We start from the raw sequence: 18,865 nt of genomic DNA, 5'->3' as shown, positions 1-18,865 counted from the left end.
AACAGGCCTGGGGGCCATGAAACAGTGAGCTGTGGCAGGTACCAGACTTCTCAACCCACAAACACCAAAGAGCAGGTTAGGGGGAAACTGCGGGATTGAGTTCGGAGCGGTCCAGCTGCCAGCTCTGGGGGTGGAGGAGGTGGTACAGCGGTAGCGGTAGCAGCAGCAGGAAGCTCCTGAGGCTGCTTCCAGAACTCCAGTGTCAGTTGCTTCCTGAGTCCCTGGCTTACATGGTGGGCGGAATCTAGCAACAGATCAGAGCAGGAGTGCAAGGAGTGCTTTGTGGGCACAAAGGCAGATTCTCTTGCTGTGTCCTGCTTGGATCTGGACTGCGGTCCTGGTTGGTGGTTCTTGGGGGGGGAGGAGCACTGCTGGGACAGAGCCTGGGGTGCCGGTGGAGTAGAAGTAAAAACAGCAGTGCTTAGACCCTAAAGCTTGGGACAAAGTACTGTCTACAAGCAGTCATACCCTGACGAAAAGCTCAAGGGTCAAGTAGTTGGCTGGGAACATGAACAGGCAGTGAAAACAAACTCAGACCCAAACTCAGACTCAAACTCAAACTCTAGATTCCTTTTTTTGGTGACAAAGAAGATTAAATTTCTACTACATCATGTTATAGGATCACCTGAGGATTCCCTCCCATCTTTTTTTTTTTAATTTAAAAGAACAATCAATTAGGGAATGGCTGAATACAGTGGGATAGGTGAATGTAATGGAATAGTACTCTACCATAAGAAATGATGAATATGAAGACTTCAGAGATGTACGTGAAAACATATTAAATGATGTAGAATGATATAAGCAGAAGAAAAATGAAATGTGCACTGATTGCAACAATGTACATCGAAATAATAACAACTTAAAAAATTTTTTTTAGCCCTCTAGATAATGATGTACTAGATAAAGCAACGGCCCGGGAGCCAAGAAGACCTCAGCTCAAATCTGGCCTTTCCCCTTACTAGTAGTGTGACCTTGGGTAAGTCAATATCTACTTGCTTTTGCATAAATTTTCAAAATTTCTTTGCCAAATTTTGCAAGATGAGGATAATAACAACATCCAAAGTTATTGTGAGTATCAAATGAAATAATATTTGTAAAGCACTTAGTGCAGTGCCTGGCACATAGTAGGTGCCATATAAACGCTTATTCCCTTCCCTCTTCCCCTCATTTTCCTGTCCCCCTGATATTTCATTGTCTGTATTTGGCAAATATTTTGTATTTAATTATATGTAATTGATAATTGTATGCATTTCATTATTATTTAATTATATGTACTTGTTTACCCTTAATAAGTTTAAATCCCTGAAGGGCAGGGAAATTCTTCATTTTTGTCTTTATATTCTCAGTGTCTAATGTAATGCTTGACATGTAGGAAAACTGAAGTTAATTCTTACTGTTGAATGAAGATCTTGCAGCTCACGACTAGCCTTTAATCAGTTATAAGGAAAGAAGGAAACAAGAATTTATTAAGCTCCTACTATGTGCTAAGCATTTTACAAATATTATCTTATTTGATTCTCACAACAACCCTGGGAGGCAGATGCTGTTATTATCCCCTTTTTACAGTTGAGAAAATTGAGGCAGACGGAGGTTAATTGACTTGACTAAGGTCATGTAGCCAGTAAGTATCTGAGACTAGATTTGATCTCAGGTCTTCATGACTTTAGGTTCAGCATTCTATCCACCGTGCTACCTAGGACTTTCATAGGTGACTTCATTAACAATTAGCTGATTAAAAGATAAAATGGACAATTTATATTACATGAAATTGAAAAGTATTTGCCCAAACAAAATCTAGGCAGTTAGAATTAGAAAGAAAATAGTAAACTGGTAAAAAGAAGTCTTTGTAACAAATTTTCTTGAGAAAGTTCTGACATGCAAGGGAATTGATCCATGTACATAAGAACAAGAGATATTCCTCAATAGATGATTAAAAGAGGCAAAGAATATGGACAGGCTCAAAGAAAGATACGCAAGATATCAACAATCATATTTTTTTAAATGTCCCAAGTTACTCATAATAGGAAAAATTCAAATTGAAACAACTTTGAGATTCTATTTCATTCCTATGAGATTGGCAAAAAAGACAAAAAGGGAAAATGACAGTTGTTGGTGGGACTATGGGAAGGCACGCTTTTTGTGGGGTTGCGAACTTGTCTGACAATTCTCAAAAGAAATTTGGAACTACTGTCAAAAAGTTACTAAAGTATTCACATTCCTTGACCCATGAATACCACTATTTGTCATATATCTTCCTCCCCATGAGATGAAAGATATAGGGAAAGTTCCCACATATACAAAAATATTTATAGTAGCACTACTTATTGTAGTAAAGAACTGAAAGTAATGGAGTGCCTTGTCAACTAGTGAATGGGTGACCAAATTATTGTATAAGAATACAATGGACTATTATTTTGCTATAAGAAATGACAAAAGGGATAGTTTCAGAGAAACCTGAGAAAATTTGTATGAACTGATGAAGGAGAAAGTGGGCAGAACCACAGCTACTGGTATAACGAACACAACACTGTAAAGAGAAACAACTTTGAAAGACATAAAACCTGATCAATGCATTAACTAGTCATGACTATAGAAGATTGATGCTGAAGCATTTTTCCCCACTCTTAGTAGAGAGGAACGGAATAAGAATACATTTACAAACAATACCAATATATGGATTTGCATCTCTTGACTGGCCTTATTTGTTATGAGATAGGGCTTTTCTTTTGGGGGAGGTGTGTGTAAAGGTATATCTCTGAGGACAGTGATGGGGATTGACAATACTTTGAAAAAGAAGAAAAATTAAAGAGCATCTATAAAACAACAAATACAGGTGAGATAAGAAGCAAGTTCAGAAGGGGTTGGAGCCAAGGAGGCCAGTGTTGCCATTATCAAGTTAAATGTAATAAATACTCTAAAAAAAGTCTCACATAACAGAGATTCATAGTTTCATATGCAATCCCTTTTCTGTTACCCTTTCTATGTGGGAATGCTCATATTTGTTGGCTTGTCAGATTCATAATTAAAAAAGAAAATTTAACAAATACTAAGTTGATTTATGGTTGAATAGGTATTCACTTTTTTAAAGCAAAGTGAGAGAATTAAAATGTGGGAAGAAAAAGAGAGAAAATAACTGAGCATGTAAGAAACCGTAACAGATTTAGTTAGCTGCTGTAGGCAATGTCTCATAGTGACTAGAGTGGTTGACTTGGAGTCAGGAAGATGCCCATCCTGCCTCTGACATAAACTGGTTGTGTGACTAGGAGCATGTCTCATAAACCTCTCTGAATCTAACCTCAGTTTCTACATCTGTAAAATTGGAATAAGTCAGTTATACAGCCTATCTCAGAGAGCTGTTGTGAGACTTTAAATAATTGTATGTAAAGCAATTTATAAATTTGAAAGTATCACATGACACCTAAAAGATCAGATAATTTCAAGCTGACAACCTCTTCCCCCTCACGCCTCCAGCCAAGTAGCTTGACACTTATGAATACTTATTTACTGAATATCTTCTATTCATGCAATGGGAGTTTTGGACACAGAAAGTTTAAATTTTTCGCCCAGGTCCTTGAAGAACCAGGATTCCAGAGTGAGGTAATGCTTGGACCTGGAAGAATCAAATTCCAGTCCTGTCTTGGACACTACTTGCTCTCTGACCCTAGGCAAGTTACTTAAAGTCTCTGAGCTTCACAGTATCATAGGATTATAGACATAGAGTCAGAAAGGACTGAAGAGGTAATTTAGTTTATGCTTATGTTAATGATGTGAAGCTGAGGTCCAGAGATGTTAAGCAAATTGGCCAATATTGCACAGGCAGTTAAGTGGTAGAGACAAAATTTGAACTCAGGTCCTGTGACTCTGTGTTTCAGTTCTCTGAGTTTTGAATTCTTTGCACTGTACCATACAAGTATCCTTGTTCTCCTGGTAGGCGATACAGTGGATAGAGTGCTGGGCCTGGAGTCAGGAAGGCCTGAGTTCAAATTCAGCTTTAGACATTCACTAGCCATTTGACCCTGGGCAAGTCACTAAACCTCTGCCTTAGTTTCCTCAACTGTAAAATGCAGATAATTATAACACCCACCTCCTATGGCTGTTGTGAGGACAAAATGAGAAAACCATAATCTTGCCTGGCACATGGTAGGCATTATAAAAGTGCTTACGCTCTTATTTCCCTCTCATCTGTAAATAGGGATAAGAATAATTGTACTTATTCACTGGGTTGTCAAAAAGATCAGATGAAGTAGTGGCTATAAAGTGCTATATAAATGTCAGTCATTATTTGTGCTCCTTCAATGATTTCTCCTCACCTGACTTAAGTCTGGTGTTTCTGCTAGTTTGGGTAAAGAATAATAAGCAGAAGAATATCCGTTAGGGGGAAGAGGCATGAAAGAAGCTTTGCACTTTGCTGCCTCACAACTGGATTTCCCTGAACTTTCTGATGCATCCCAGTGGTGTTTATAACTTATTGGACATAGTCACTTCATGTTTTAGAAGCTGTCATGTGCATTGATTTCCACTTTTGCACAATTGATTTTTGCTTCTGCACCCTTCTTGGTGCCTTTGTGTGTGGACAGGCGTCATGATGTGCAGTGAGTATCTAAGAATTGTCTCTGAGAGGTCAGGAGGGCTCTTGAAGGAAAGACTTTATTTGTCAATGAAGTTATCATATACTAAATGGCCAGCTTGTTATGTAAGGTGATGTTAATAGAGCTGAGCTTAATCCTGTCTAGGTTTTTCATCTTGCATATAAATGTAGTATTTAATAGGTATAAGTGCAAGTTATCACTATTATTATTTTAAAAAGAACTTCAAAGTTGGAGAAACTTGATTTCAGGTTGTCTTAGAATCTTGTCAAAAAGATTTTATGCTCAGGAAAAGAAAAGTAAAAGACTTGTAGGTCTTCCCATAATTTACTGGTAAAGAATTGCCATCACTGAATATAGATTAGTAAGTACCATGTAGGCAATTTCTTTGATAAAAATGACATCTCCAAATTCAGGAGTTTAATTTATTTTCATATGGGATTTACTGCTTTCCCCTCACTATCTTCGATGCTCTGAAAGCAAGGTCTATTAATTCTCAAAATGTCAACATGCCAAAAGAAGTATGAAAGCATTTCTCCCTTTCCTTTCTAAAGTGATTACTGCAAAGCTTCAAGATCCAGACCTCGACTCTTGACTATGCTGTGTGTTTCCATTTAAAATGCTTCAAATTATCTTTCTAGTTTTCTTTCGAATCCAACACTTTTTTTTTACTAGTGTTATTATCTTGTCAATTGGATGGGAAAGATGTAACCAATCACCGGAGAGATTTTAACTGTGAGCTCCTGATTTCAGGCTGGAGGAGACACAGGACTAACAGCTGATTTATCAAGAATGGCCAGGCTCCTAAAATCTGCTGGAGTGAAAAACTGCAAGATAACTGTGCCCAATCACTTGGTGGAGTACGGTTCAGGGGACTTGGGGAAATCAGTCAGGCATCACTATACCTATCCATAATTAATTATTGATTTCCTGTTTTGTGAGTGCAATGATGGCAAGATCTAATGTAATGAATAAAATAGCTGTGAGAAAAGTGAGCACCGAGTGAGACAAGGCATGAAGGGCACGACTCCTGATTTCCCCGAGTTCATTATTCATTTGCTGAAGGTTCTGTGCAACCAAATAGTCTATCTTCCCAAACAATAAAATGAGAGCCATTTAAAGATTAGTTTTATTTTCTATTTCTCTCATAAAAATGGTAACAGAAAATATACTGTCTCCATCCAAGGAAACACATCCTCATTCTTTTTAAGAGGTAGCAAATATGTCTATGGATTCATTGAGAAAAGAACTAATTTTTGAAGGTACTAGGAGTTCATGATCTCATTTGGACCTCACAGCAGGAGGCAGTGTGATTCAGTGGATAGTGTTCTGGCTTAACAGTCAGGAAGATCTGGGTTTGAATCCCGTCTCCTGCACTTAATGGCTCCCCTCTGAGCTTCAACTTCCTTATGTGTAAAATGAGGACAATAAGAGTACCAACTTCACAGGGTTATGAGAATAAAATGGAACGATATGTGCAAAGCACTTTGTAAACTTTAAATTGTTATGCAAATACTGGCTATTATTATTAATTATTATTTTATTATTATCACCCCTCTGAGGTTGTTATTACAGTTACTATTCCTATTTTAAAGAGGAAGAAACTGAAGTTCAGTAGAGCTAGTTGACTTGTTCCTAGTTGGACAGTCAGTACATGACAAAGGTAAGATTCAAACTCAAGTCTTCTCTGGCTTAAAGTCCCATGTTCTACAGATTTTACCTTCTTTCAATATGTAAGCATTCATGTCCAAAAGTCATATTTTCCTTCAAATCCATCCTTTAAGCTGTTCCCATTTCTCTTTAGAACATCTTTCTATGCTTATTCCATGAACTCTACATTCACACCAAGGTGGCCTTAGTGCTATTTCTCAGACATGGTATGTTATTTCCCACATGTATCTCTCTTCACAGGCCCTAAGCCCAGTGAGAAGGTCCTTTTTCCTTATACCCCAGCATCTTAGAACCATAGCTTCTTGCAAGGCTCTGCTCAGGTGCCATTTCAGAGGAGAGGACTTTCCTGAAAGCTTGCCAGTTGTTTAGTGCTCTTTTACTCCAATGATTGCATATTTAGTGAAAGGGTCAATTGATGGAAACTGAATACTCAGCTTCCTTGAGAGGACTGAGGATATCTCTTGGGAATTTTGCCTCTTTGAGGATGAATGATTAAATCTCCATGTTTAGGAACACATTGGTTGGCTTGGCTGTGGGTTAGATCTATTCCTTATTGTTAGGCTTATAAAAAGGAGGAGATAGAGCCGTGGAATTTTTTTTTTTCAGAGAGAAATCTAAGTATAGAATAGAAACCAGAGACCTAAAAGTAGAAAGAAGAAGGGAAGAAAAAGCATCCATATAGCCTCTACCAGGAGATATTATGAAGTCTTGGGGTAGGAGCACATTGCTGTCTCAAGTGAGCTCACCCACTTGAATGAAATGGCCTATGGCCCCTGGAAGGATAGAGCCATATGACTCAGCCTCATGGACAGAGAAAGAGATTTTTCTTAAACACTGAGTTCCTGAAATTCCACCCTCCTTTAGGAATATCAAGATTTCCTGATGCCCCAGACTTCCAAGGGAATGTCAAGATTTTCCGGACTGAATCAGAGGCTAACAGAGTTAGAAGGGACCTTAGAAGCCATGCAATCTAACCCTCTCATTTTAGAAATGAGAAAACTGAGGCCCATAAAAGTTGGGATTTTCTTAAGATCTTACAGATAGTAAATGATAGAGCTGAGATTTGAACTTAGATCAAATAATTCTAAATTCATGTCAAGTACATCATTCTAGAGCTAGAGGACAAACAAGTGATTGAACCATGATATAGAGTAGCAAAAAAAAAATGGACCTTGTTCTCCATTGCTACCATGAGTAATTTGGATGGTATAGGTCCAATATGGGAGGAGAGAAAAGGTGTCTCTTTAATAAACCCACATCTGTTTCCTTTCCTTTCTCTATCACTTTCTAAGGAGTTTTCCAGCCCTTATGGTACGCCTATATGGGTCCATCAGGGTGAAGAAGAAACTTATTTAGAATGACAGTGCTGCCTTTCTAGCAGTCTCCAGTTTCTTCCCATTCTAAAGGTATATAAATACTTTTAGGTCAGTACTTTAAAGCTTTAAAGTACTTTAAAGTGTATAAATCCCTGAAATGAATATGGGACTCATTAGAAATGGGCAATTAATTGTTGCATATTTGGGGGTTGTGAATCTGTTCTGATTTAAAAAAAATGTATGTGTGTATGTGTGCATAAAATAAAGACCTTCTGGTATCTAATGTACACTGTTACCTTATATCAAGGACATGCTACCCTTTGCCCTCCATGCTAGATGTCTAAGATGTTCTGGTGATATCTGGGGAGATGGAGAAAAGCATAATCAAGGGATCCAGAACTAGGTAGGATCTTTACAACGGGCAAATCAGGTGGTAGAGACCATAGAGAGGAGGCACAACTTTGAATGGATCACAAGAGAAATGTAGAAGACACAGGAAACTTGGCTTAGGGAGAACTCTGACCACATATGAACTGACCTCACACCAGGGGACTTAGGGCATGCCATCTGTAGTTCTAAAACAAAAATGCATATTTGCCCCTTTGATTTGGACATGCTGAGAATCCTACTCAGTTCTAGATCTCTTGGTTAACCTTTTCTCCATCTCCTTAGGGACCGCCAGAAGAGCCTAACTGCTTACCATGGAGGGGAAAGGGTAGCAGAGCCTTGATACTCTTCTCTCTCTAGGTTTTCATGACACTGGTCTTTCCTCATTCTCCTTCTACTTGTCTGATCACTCTTTCTCAGTCTCCTTTGCACAATCTTCTTCATGCAGTCCACACCTATAAACTGTAGGGGTGTCCCAAGGCTCTGTGCTGGGCCCTCTTTTCTTTTCCCTTTATAGTATTTGACTTGGTGATCTCATTATCTCCTGTGGTTTCAATGACCATTTTGTGATAATGATTCTCAGATCTTTTTGTGCAGCCCTAATTTCTCTCCCTACCTCTAGTCTCATATGTCAAACTCAATATGTCCCAAACTGAACTCATTACCTTTTCCTAAAACCCCTCCACTCCTCAAATAGCCACCTACCTGAATATATAATTTGTATTTCGGTACAAAAACATTTTTAATACAAAGTACTGAAATACTTGTCAGAAGTGGTTACTGTATCTTTAGTCCACGGGCCACTATGATTTGATGTTCCAACAACTGGCCACCAAATCCTGGTCAAGTACATTTTTCAGTTATAAAAGTGATACATGTTCTAGGTGGTTACCTTACAAATAAGACCTTGTAAGAAATGCAGAGGGGCAGCTAGGTGGCACAGTGAGTAGAGCACTGGCCCTGGAGTCAGGAGGATCTGAGTTCAAATCCAGCTTCAGACGCTTGACACATGTACTAGCTGTGTGACCTGGGGCAAGTCACTTAACCCCAATCCCTCTGCCTTCCCTCCTCCAAAAAAAAAGAAATGCAGAATAGTGAAATTTCAAAGTTAAGAAGTGTTATTGAATTTTGTTCATGAGGAAACATTCAATTAGCCATGTATATATAAACATGGTATGTGAAGAGCAGGGCACATGTATTTGCCACTAATGAAAAATCTTTCAATTTTCCATATCATTAAATCAAAGGGCACTTCTATGAACCTGAGTCTTCAGAGACAATACTATAAAAAAGGAAGTTAGAGGTTTAGTTAGTGAACAGATAAATCAGAATGATTTTATAGCAAGAGAAATATTGTAAAACAGGGTGGGGAGCCAAAGCTAAACTTCTCAGAAAACCTAGATCTTTCAATGAAAATGTCTCTATTTCCAACTATCCTCCAATCTTGCTCTTTTTTCAGCTTTGTTAACATTCAGACCATGTTTCTTAATTTCTCTTATCATTATGGGTGACAAAGTTTATCTTTGCACTGTCATCTCTGTTTGCAAGCAACTCTATAAATTCAGAGCAGGTATGGATATGAATGAATACAGGGAATTTCCTTGCTGGGAGTTTTCTACACACTAATTCGATCATAAATCTGGATGTCCTTCCCCCTCTCCAAAAAAAAGAAGGGAAAAAAGACTAGACGGACAAAGTAAAAGAATTAAAGAAAGCAGGTTGAGTGAAATATTTAAACAATTGAAAAGCTGTATAATAGCAAGTCATGTGGATGCATATGAGAATTAGACCTGTCATTTCATTGGTATAGCAAAATGACAGGCGAGGAAATGCCTTCTACCAGTGTATAGTCTTAGAGTTGCCTAAAGCACCAAGTGGTTAAATAACTTGCCAGAGTTGCCAAGCTAGGATGTATCTGAAGAGGGAATTGGACCCAGGACTTCCTGGCTCCAAGGCCAGCTCTCTACATACTACACTGAGATATCTTTCACATCAGCTACAAATGAGTCTCATCAATTCACTGAAGCAGAAAGGACCCATATTTGGCAGCATCTTTCTAAGCAACTGAAGATAGCATGATGTGACAGATATAGCACTGAACTGGCAATCAACAGACCTGAGTCCCAGCCCCACTTTGCCCTTTACTTAGGCTCATAGGAACAAGTTATTAAACTTAGGTGAGCCTCTGTTTTCTTATTTGTTAAAATAAAAAATGAATGACCTTGACAACCCTGGCATATACTTAATAAATGCTAGTTAACTGAATAACCGATTGATAATTTCAGGATAGCAAGCTGAGGAATTTATAATCATTCTCAAATTTGAAAGCAGTCTTTAAAAGAAATCTTTGAAGTCCAGGATGTCATTAATAGGGAGGGATAAAGATGTTACTCTATGAAGCCTAGGGGCTAAGTAGATCACACTGAATGAATAGAACATTGGAATGTGAAATATTGAGGAGTGGGGACTACTTGTGTAGGCCTGATGTTCCATGTCATACTGAAACGATGATCCCTACTATTCTGTGTTGTGATTTTAAAGGACCAGTGAGTACATTATCATCTAGAAAGCACAACTATGTGGTACAATATTCTGTCCAGAGACTTTGGCCATACTGATCAAATTTATCATGATAGTAATGGTAACTTACACTTTAATTCAACAAATATTTATTAGGCACCTCTTTTGAGCAAGGTATTGTGCATTCTGGGACATGCACAATGAAGAAAAATGACATGGTCTCCTCAAAGAGCTTAGAAATTTTGAGGCGTCTCCTCAGTACTCTGAGTAGAGACACATAATAATTGTTAGCATTTATATATAGCACTTGAAGGTTTGCAAAGAGCTTTACCTGTATTTCCTCACTTGATCCTCACAACAACCCTGTGAGGTCAGTGCTATAATTATCTCCATTTTAGGCTGAGAGAAGTTGAGTGATTTGCCCAGGTCCCAGAGTGAGCATCTGAGGTTGGATTTGAGGTCTGGTCTTCCTGACTCCAAGTCCAATACCTGTTCTGCTAAGTCACCTGAGCTGCCTGTAGATGGCTTGAAATTGCAGACTTTAGAGCTAAAGGAGAACTTGGGGATCACGTAGTCTGATCCTTCCATTTTCCAGAAGAGAAACTTGAGACTCAAATCAAGCAACTTGCCACAGAGCATCCGAGGAGTAAATGGTAAAGCTCAGGCATGAACCAGGTCTTCTGACTCCACAATGATCACTTTCCTACTGCATCATATTATCACTTAAGTTTGTAAAACTATCCTACATATGATTCCCTTGAATTATCAAATTATGGACCTGTTCCATTAAGGACCCTGCTTTATTTTTCTGTTAAAATTATATTTCCTCTTAGATTTTAACTGTAATCAAGGTAAAAGAATGGCAGGATATCTAACATTCTAGACTATCCCTCTCATGATCTCCATCTGTACTCAGAAATACCCACAAGAATTCAGCTTTGAAAGAATCTCTACATGCATTATTTATAAACACATTGATCACAGTTCCTTGCTCAATGCATATGCTCAGCAAATATAGGAATCCTATAGAAATAATAGATAGAAACTGTAAACCATCCATCAACATTTGGTGGCACAGAGAGTGGAAGTGTTGTTACACTGGCATCTCACTAAAACACTATTACTTTTTAGGGTAAATTCAGTGTAAGCTGACACTGTCTTAGGCTGCCATTGAAACAGGCTTAATTATAGAACTACTAAAAAAGCTTAATTGTGAGGAATGCTCACCAGTAAGGGATTCCATAACACCAATCTTTAGCATAGATTTATAATGAGGCTTGAATGTACAGTATGTTGATAAAAAATATTTACTTATTGTATCCTAAATTTTGATGAAAACATATTTAAATGTAATTTTCAAAGAAAGACTTTCATATTTTCTGATCTCAACTAACCCTTAATAAGTTTACTCATTTTAATGTTATTCACTGTTGCCAATTTTCTATTTCTTTGAATAATTAGAGGGGTATGAATTTCTAAAAAAAATCAGATTTCTCCTAAAATGAATCCCAGTTGGGGATTATGCTCATTTCAAAGTAAGTGTAGCCTTGAGGCTACATTCATGGTAACAAGATGAAAAAGTAACTTTTTCAAGATTTCATTCACTTTTAACTCATCTGTTATATTTATTCTATACATTTCAGCACTGAAAAATAAGTTTTGAAAAATTTAGGAAACTATTACTGAGGCAATAATTCATATACAGCATTTTAACATTCAAGATGTCACAGTTTCTTCCCATATGTCATCTTTTTTTCTGGGTATATTAACTTTGGAATTCAGGGAAAAAATTTACAGAACTTATTGAGTGACACTAGATAGCAAATAAGGTATAAATTGTTTATCTCTCTCTATTGTCCCCTCATTTCATTTGTAGTGATCCAATTTTTCCATTCCTTCTTAGCTACTGACATTTTCATCTTGTTTCCTCTCTTCTGAATTATCTTGTATGTCTGGTTTAAAAAAGAAGAAGACCTAGGTATTTATTTATCCTCTGGAAACAAACTAATCTGGTTTACCTTTGAGCTACTCACAAGTAGAAACTACATTAAACCACAGCCAGCCTGTATGCACCTGGGAATAGAGTCTCTACTTCACTCTAGTAAAGATGACATTGTTCTTGTTTGGCACATCATCATTATGAGAAACATAAAGCTCTATTGGGCTAGATGTTGTGAAGGAAAGTTCGACAAGCTAAAAGGGTGATTACATACGGGAAGAGAGAAAAGAAATCAGGCATTTAGGTAAAGATATAAAACTCTGCAAAGTGATAACTTATAAACTTCTGATCTGTAATCTAGATGGTGGTCACATGTTGGGCCTGGAGTCAGGAAGTTAAACTATGGCCTCATATACTTACGAGCCATGTGACCCTGTGGGAAAATCATTTCACCTCTGTCTGCCTCAGTTTCCTCTTCTGTAAAAGGGGATATTAAAAGGGTTGTTGTGACAATCAAATGAAATATTTATTTAAAAACAAAAACAACAATGCTGCATACCTAATAGGCACTTAAAAATGCTTGCTCCCTCCTCTCTCCTTCTCTATAACCTATACAATTGAATATTTATGCAGAAGGTTAAAAATAACTCAGATCCACCTACAGCAGCTAAAACAATTGCAGGACTAAAGAGGTCTCATAGGTGCTATGGGAACTTGAGGCCTATTTTTATATTCATGGTCTGCCATCATCATCATCATCAGCATCATTAAAAGGCACTTTTGAAGACTTTAGTTAAATGTAGTACTGTCTCAAGAGCTATACAAAGACAACTATCAGAGATTTCATTCGATATCTAGAGAGAAGGAAGGGAATTTTAAGAGTTCAAGTTGAAAATAAGCTCACAGTCTGAGAGAAAAGAGATTCAGAGACCTCTGACTCTGGAAGAGAGATGAAAGTGACTTCAGATGTCATCTGGTCCTTCCCATTTCCCACAACTACACTGCTTTTGAACTTCTCCATCATGCTTTCCTGTCCCAGGAGACTCGTCCTTGGGAAATCTCATTATCCTTTGAGATTGAATCAGTCTTACCTTGGCACTCACATCTCATCCGTACTCTTGCCCCTCTGATTAGACCCTGTGACTAGAGGGCAGGGCCATGGGCTCCAGGGCCTCCCTTTAAGGAGGGGGCCCAGCACAGCCTTCTCCCCATTTTCCAACAGCTATACTGTTTTTGGATGTCTCCATCAAGTCCCCTGTGCTGGATCCCTTCTTTCCTACCCCTTCACTTTTTAGCTTTCTTCTATGGGCTGTCTTCCACCATTCAATTATAAGTTCCTTAGGGCTGGAATTGTCTTTCTTTTCGTTTGTATTTGTTTTCCCAGCACTCAGCACAATGCCTGGCACTTGGTAAATGCTTAATAAATGTTTATTGACAATTAACTAGTCCAGCTCACTCATTTTACAGTTGAAGAAACCAAGGCCCCAGAGATAAAATGAATTGTTTGAGTTCATGAAAAAACAGAAGTGGTACCTGGACCCAGATCCTTCGACTCTATAGCCAATTCACTTCTGATTGCATTGTTGATAATGAGGTTGATGCATGCATTGCCAGAGCTAGCTCAGTGTTTGGAAGGCTCCGAAGGATGAGAAGTATGAGAGAGGAGAGCTATTAGACTGACTACCAAACTAAAGGTCTACAGAGCTGTGGTGCTGACCTCATTGTTGTATGACTGTGAAACCTGGACAGTCTACCTGCACCATGCCAGGAAACTGAATTTCTTCCATTTGAATTGTCTTAGGAACATTCTGAAGATCACCTGGCAGGATAAGGTACCAGACAGTGAGGTCCTTACTCAAACTAAACTGCCAAGCATTCAAACTCTGCTTCAGAGAGCTCAATTCTGATGGGTTGGCCACATTGTTCAAATGTAAAACGTCCGCTTGCCAAAAAGACTATTTCGTGGAGAACTCACACAGGGCAAGCATTCACATGGGGGACAGAAGAAGCGATACAGGGACACTCAAGGTCTCTCTCAAGAACTTTGGTATTGATTGTGTGACATGGTAGACACTGGCATAGGACTGCTCAGCATGGCGTGCCCTCATCAGAGAAGGTGCTGTGCTCTATAAGCAAAGCAGAATTGAAGTAGCTCAAAGGAAACGCAGGATGTGCAAATTTGGAGAATCCACCCCCAAAATTCACATTTGTGAATTTTGTGCCAGACCTGTGGTAGAGCATTCCAAGCTTTTATTGGTCTGACCAGTCACAGTTGGACACATTGAAACTCGACCTTAGCATAGTGATGTCATTTTGGTCCTCTTTGAAAACAAAGGACCACAACCAACCAACAACCATACTGATTCTTCAAGCCTAAGAGCTAAGATCCATCTTTCTATCTTCCACAGCAATGGAATCAAACTCAAATATGAACAGGGGCCAGTAAACTATACATAAGGATCCCTGTGGGTCACATATTGATTCAGTTTTAAAATATAATATTATTTTCATTTTACTGTATTTAAAATGTTTTTGTTAAATATTTCTCAATTATATTGTAATCTGCTTTAGGTTGCACTTATCAGTGTTGTGGGCTGCATGTGGCTCATGTGTGGTATGTCTGGCACCTCTGCTCTGTAGCATCCAATATATCAGATACTCATTAAATGTGTGCTAAAGGAATGAAATGCAGAGACATGATTCCTGCCTCAAGGAATATGCAAGAGAAGACCTTTCTTGTCTTTAGGTATGACTGCATCCAAACTACTTCAATAAATGGGGAACCTAGGCTAACCTTCAGGTGTCCAGGGAAGAGAATTTTACAAGCTCAGTAATCTATTCTAGCATCTAATGCTCTAGAATGCTCTCCTAAACATTTAATTTAAATCCCTCCTGTTTCAATTTAAACCAATTTCTTCTTGTAGTGTTAAAGAGATAATCTTAAGAAAAAGAAATATTTAGGTTAAACTTTGAAAACTATTAGAATGTCTTAAGGAAAGTAATAGAAGACCTTGGGGAAATTTAAAAGCAGATTGGATAACTCACTAAAGCAACTTAATAAATTTTCTCATTCCTATTGGCCTAGAATAGGAGAGAATTTCCCTTTAGCAAAACAGGTATTATTTCCTAGGCCCTTATCTTCCTGCCCACCCCCATTTCCCATTGTCCACTTAGGCTCCGAAATGATGTCAAGGCCTGACCAGTCATGGTGATTTTTGCTACTCTTCTTCATACTGAGGACAACTGAGATTGCAATGGTTATGGCACATGTGTAGAGACATGTATGGTAGCAGCAGATACTGATGGAGAGCCATGACATTCCTCCATTTACACCCTCTGTATCTAGATGGAAAATGTGCCCTGCTATTGGACTGAGACAATTTGGTACATCATCAACCCATCATCACACATAAATGATTTTATATAATCACTTTTGAGAGCTCAACTTTACTTATGATTGCTAAGAATTTGTCTCTAATTGCCTTCAGAATTATTTGACAAAACATTTTAAAGTGGACACTGTTGATGTATTTAGAAAAAAAGTTGTAAGACAATTAGACTTCTTTGCACTGGAATTTTTAAGGAAAGAGTTTTCAGCATGAATGCTTCAAAATGGCTAAACTTTAATCTTGAGGTGCCAAAAATTTTTTTTTCTAACCATTTTGGATGAAAGCCTTTTTAAAGTGTATTCCATATTTCTGTCTTCTTAAACAGAACATGCAGAGCACAATTTAACCTTTTTTTTCTGATGTCTAGGGTCATCATTATGGATACAAATTATGTTCTAATATAGTGATGTCCTGAAAGATTATTGAGGTGTGATAGTTTTAAGTTATGCTAAGATAGTCAGAAAATCCTCTTCTTCTTAAATTCTTATCTCTTTTAAAATTTATTTTGGTTTCCTCCTGTCTTTCCTAAATAATAGTAACTCACATTTACATAGTGTTTTAAAATTTACAAAGTGCTTTCCCCTTAACAACCTTGTGAGGTAGGTAGTGTATCATCTCAATTTTACAGATGAAAACTGAGGGTCAGGGAGATCATGTGACTAGCCTATGGTTACAAAATTAGTAAGTACTGAATTTGGGATTCAAATCCAACTCACTCAATCAGTAAGCATTCATTAAATGGCTACTATGTGCCAGGCACTAGGCCAGGTGCTATGGATAAAAAGACAAAAAGTGGAAACAATCCCTGCAGTTTTACTGACTCCTAGTTGAAAATTGGAAAAAAAATAATACTCTGCAGTTGTCGGTGTGGCTACTCTCAGTCACTCCTACCCACTTCCTCCCCTGCCCCAACTTCCAATATAATTTGCCACTTCTAATCTACTATGTCCTGAGAAATCAAATAATCAAGCTTTTTAGAAAAGTGTGTAAAAGTAAGACCAATTATATTCCTGAGCTACAGTGTTTGCCACTTAATAAATCCCTGTGGGTTTATTGACTGATAGAGGGCTGAGGGCTCTTGTGAATGAAGCTCATGAACTCCGGTTCATAGACTTTGTGACACGCTTCTTTTGGCTCCCTTTCTTCCAGACACTTGGCTATGTTTCGGACAGTCAAAGTGGCTGGATGCCTTCTGGTAAACAGGTGTCAGCCACTGTATACCTAAACAGCCTCCCATTCATCTTGATGCCAATATGTACCTCAGCAATCTAGAGAATCAAGGAAGCCTTACCTTTTTGTAGAGGCTCCTCAGATCTCTGTACTGCCACATGCTGTTTAGGACCTGAGATGCTGCCTTTACCACTTTTGGAGAATGCCTGATGCAGAAAGGAGAGAGCAAAGAAAAATAGTGAGTCTTGTACCCAGGGCACAAGTCAACTGGATTTGTCATGTAATTTTAAAAACATCACTGCAATTTTTGTTTCTATTTTCACCTTTGTTTAAGGTTTACAAAGTGCATTTTATGTAGGCAATCTCACTATAATTCAATGAAATAGGCAGCATAACTATTATTATCATGCTCATTTTAAAGATGCAGAAACTAAAGTTCAAATGGAAAGTGACTTTGGGGAGGGTCCCAGCACTCTTATGTAGCACAGCCCGAGACTCAAACTCAGATCTTCCCTGTTGCCCACTATACCAGTTGTTTGTTGTTGAAAATATAAAGAAAATGCAGTAGAATACAGTAGAAATACAATAAATACAGAAATATGGCAGAAATTAAATCCTCAGTGGAACAGAAGTCTACAGAAATGAGTCTACTGAAGAGACAAAACTGGCGAGTTTTTTTTTTTTGGCAGCAGTGCTGGTCACACCTATAAGGAAAGCATGCTCATTTTTATCTCCCTGTGGTTGGAGTGCATCAGGCTATCACTAAGGATTTGTAGGATTCCTCTTCCAGTGTCCTACTGGAGACATGAGTACAAGGAAACACATCCTATGTTTCACATTGAGGGATCAGGCTTGGGCTCAGAGCAAACTATGGAAATAAGCCCTCTACAAGCATAAGTAGTGTGGGTGGGTATGTAGGTGGTACCTATTAATAACAGTTTTACCTATTATATTAATGAAACAATTCAAGTTTGGTATGCTTAGAATTCTGGGGTTATATGGTGAGCACATTTAAAAGAAATTCTGGGTATGCATATATGTGTTTTTCTATGTACACATGCATACACTATAGCTAGGAAACTCCCCACTGTGGAGACTCTACCAATGCAGATCATTAATGATACCTACCAATTGATAGATCATCTCTACTTGATAGATCTATCCCAACAAAGTAAGACTGGCAGGTTCTACCAAGCTGGGGAGGCTTGAGCATAGGCTCCATTATGGTCTGTGCAGCTGTCACATCAAGGACCAGCCTAGGTGAGACTCATCATCAGGTTGATTTCAGGGTGTTATTCATTCATTTATTCATTTATTCATCTCTCTCTCTCACTCTGTCTCTCTCCATTGGCCACATCAGTTCTGGAAGGCTATCTACCCAGTCTTAGTTGTTTCATCTGCATTAGTAGAGGAAGTGATTACACTGATGAAATCATGGATCCTTGAAGTAGTAGATCATAGGATTATAGATTTAGAGATGCATACCTTTGAATAAGTCACCCAGACCAAATTGTACTAATCATTGAATCAATAAACATTTATTAAACACCATCTCCTGCCCACCTTGGATTTTTATAGTTAAGGAAAATGAGATCAAGAAATTAAGGGATTTGCCTAAAGTCACAGAAGCAGTAAGTGACAGGGCCAAGATTTGAACCCATATACTTAGGCTTAAAATCCAGCACTCTTTCCTATGCCAAAGCATTTATGTATGTACACATGTACAAATATATGTATATGTGCATAGACATGTGTAGACATACATGTGTCTATGCACGTCGACATAGTCATATATGTGTATATGTAGTCTCTGCTTCTGACTCTTAGGACTACTCCATTATGCCTGGTGCCTTCTCACTCTAGAACTTCCTTACCACCCTGGAATAT

General features: G+C 38.2%; 1 protein-coding gene across 1 annotated transcript in view; it reads right to left on the bottom strand.

Annotated features, from left to right (window-relative positions):
* CTNND2 (catenin delta 2) overlaps positions 1-18,865 on the bottom strand; it is a 339,842-nt gene that overhangs the window by 46,964 nt on the left and 274,013 nt on the right. The window contains exon 10 of the mRNA XM_036745439.1: positions 17,100-17,184. Within this exon, the coding sequence (XP_036601334.1) occupies positions 17,100-17,184 (85 nt within the window). The remainder of the gene's footprint in view (positions 1-17,099; positions 17,185-18,865) is intronic.

The sequence above is a fragment of the Trichosurus vulpecula genome, chromosome 1, assembly GCF_011100635.1.
Source record: "Trichosurus vulpecula isolate mTriVul1 chromosome 1, mTriVul1.pri, whole genome shotgun sequence".
Taxonomy (NCBI): Eukaryota; Metazoa; Chordata; class Mammalia; order Diprotodontia; family Phalangeridae; genus Trichosurus; species Trichosurus vulpecula.
Note: the sequence above shows the minus strand (reverse complement) of the source record. Positions and strands in the feature narration are given on the sequence as shown.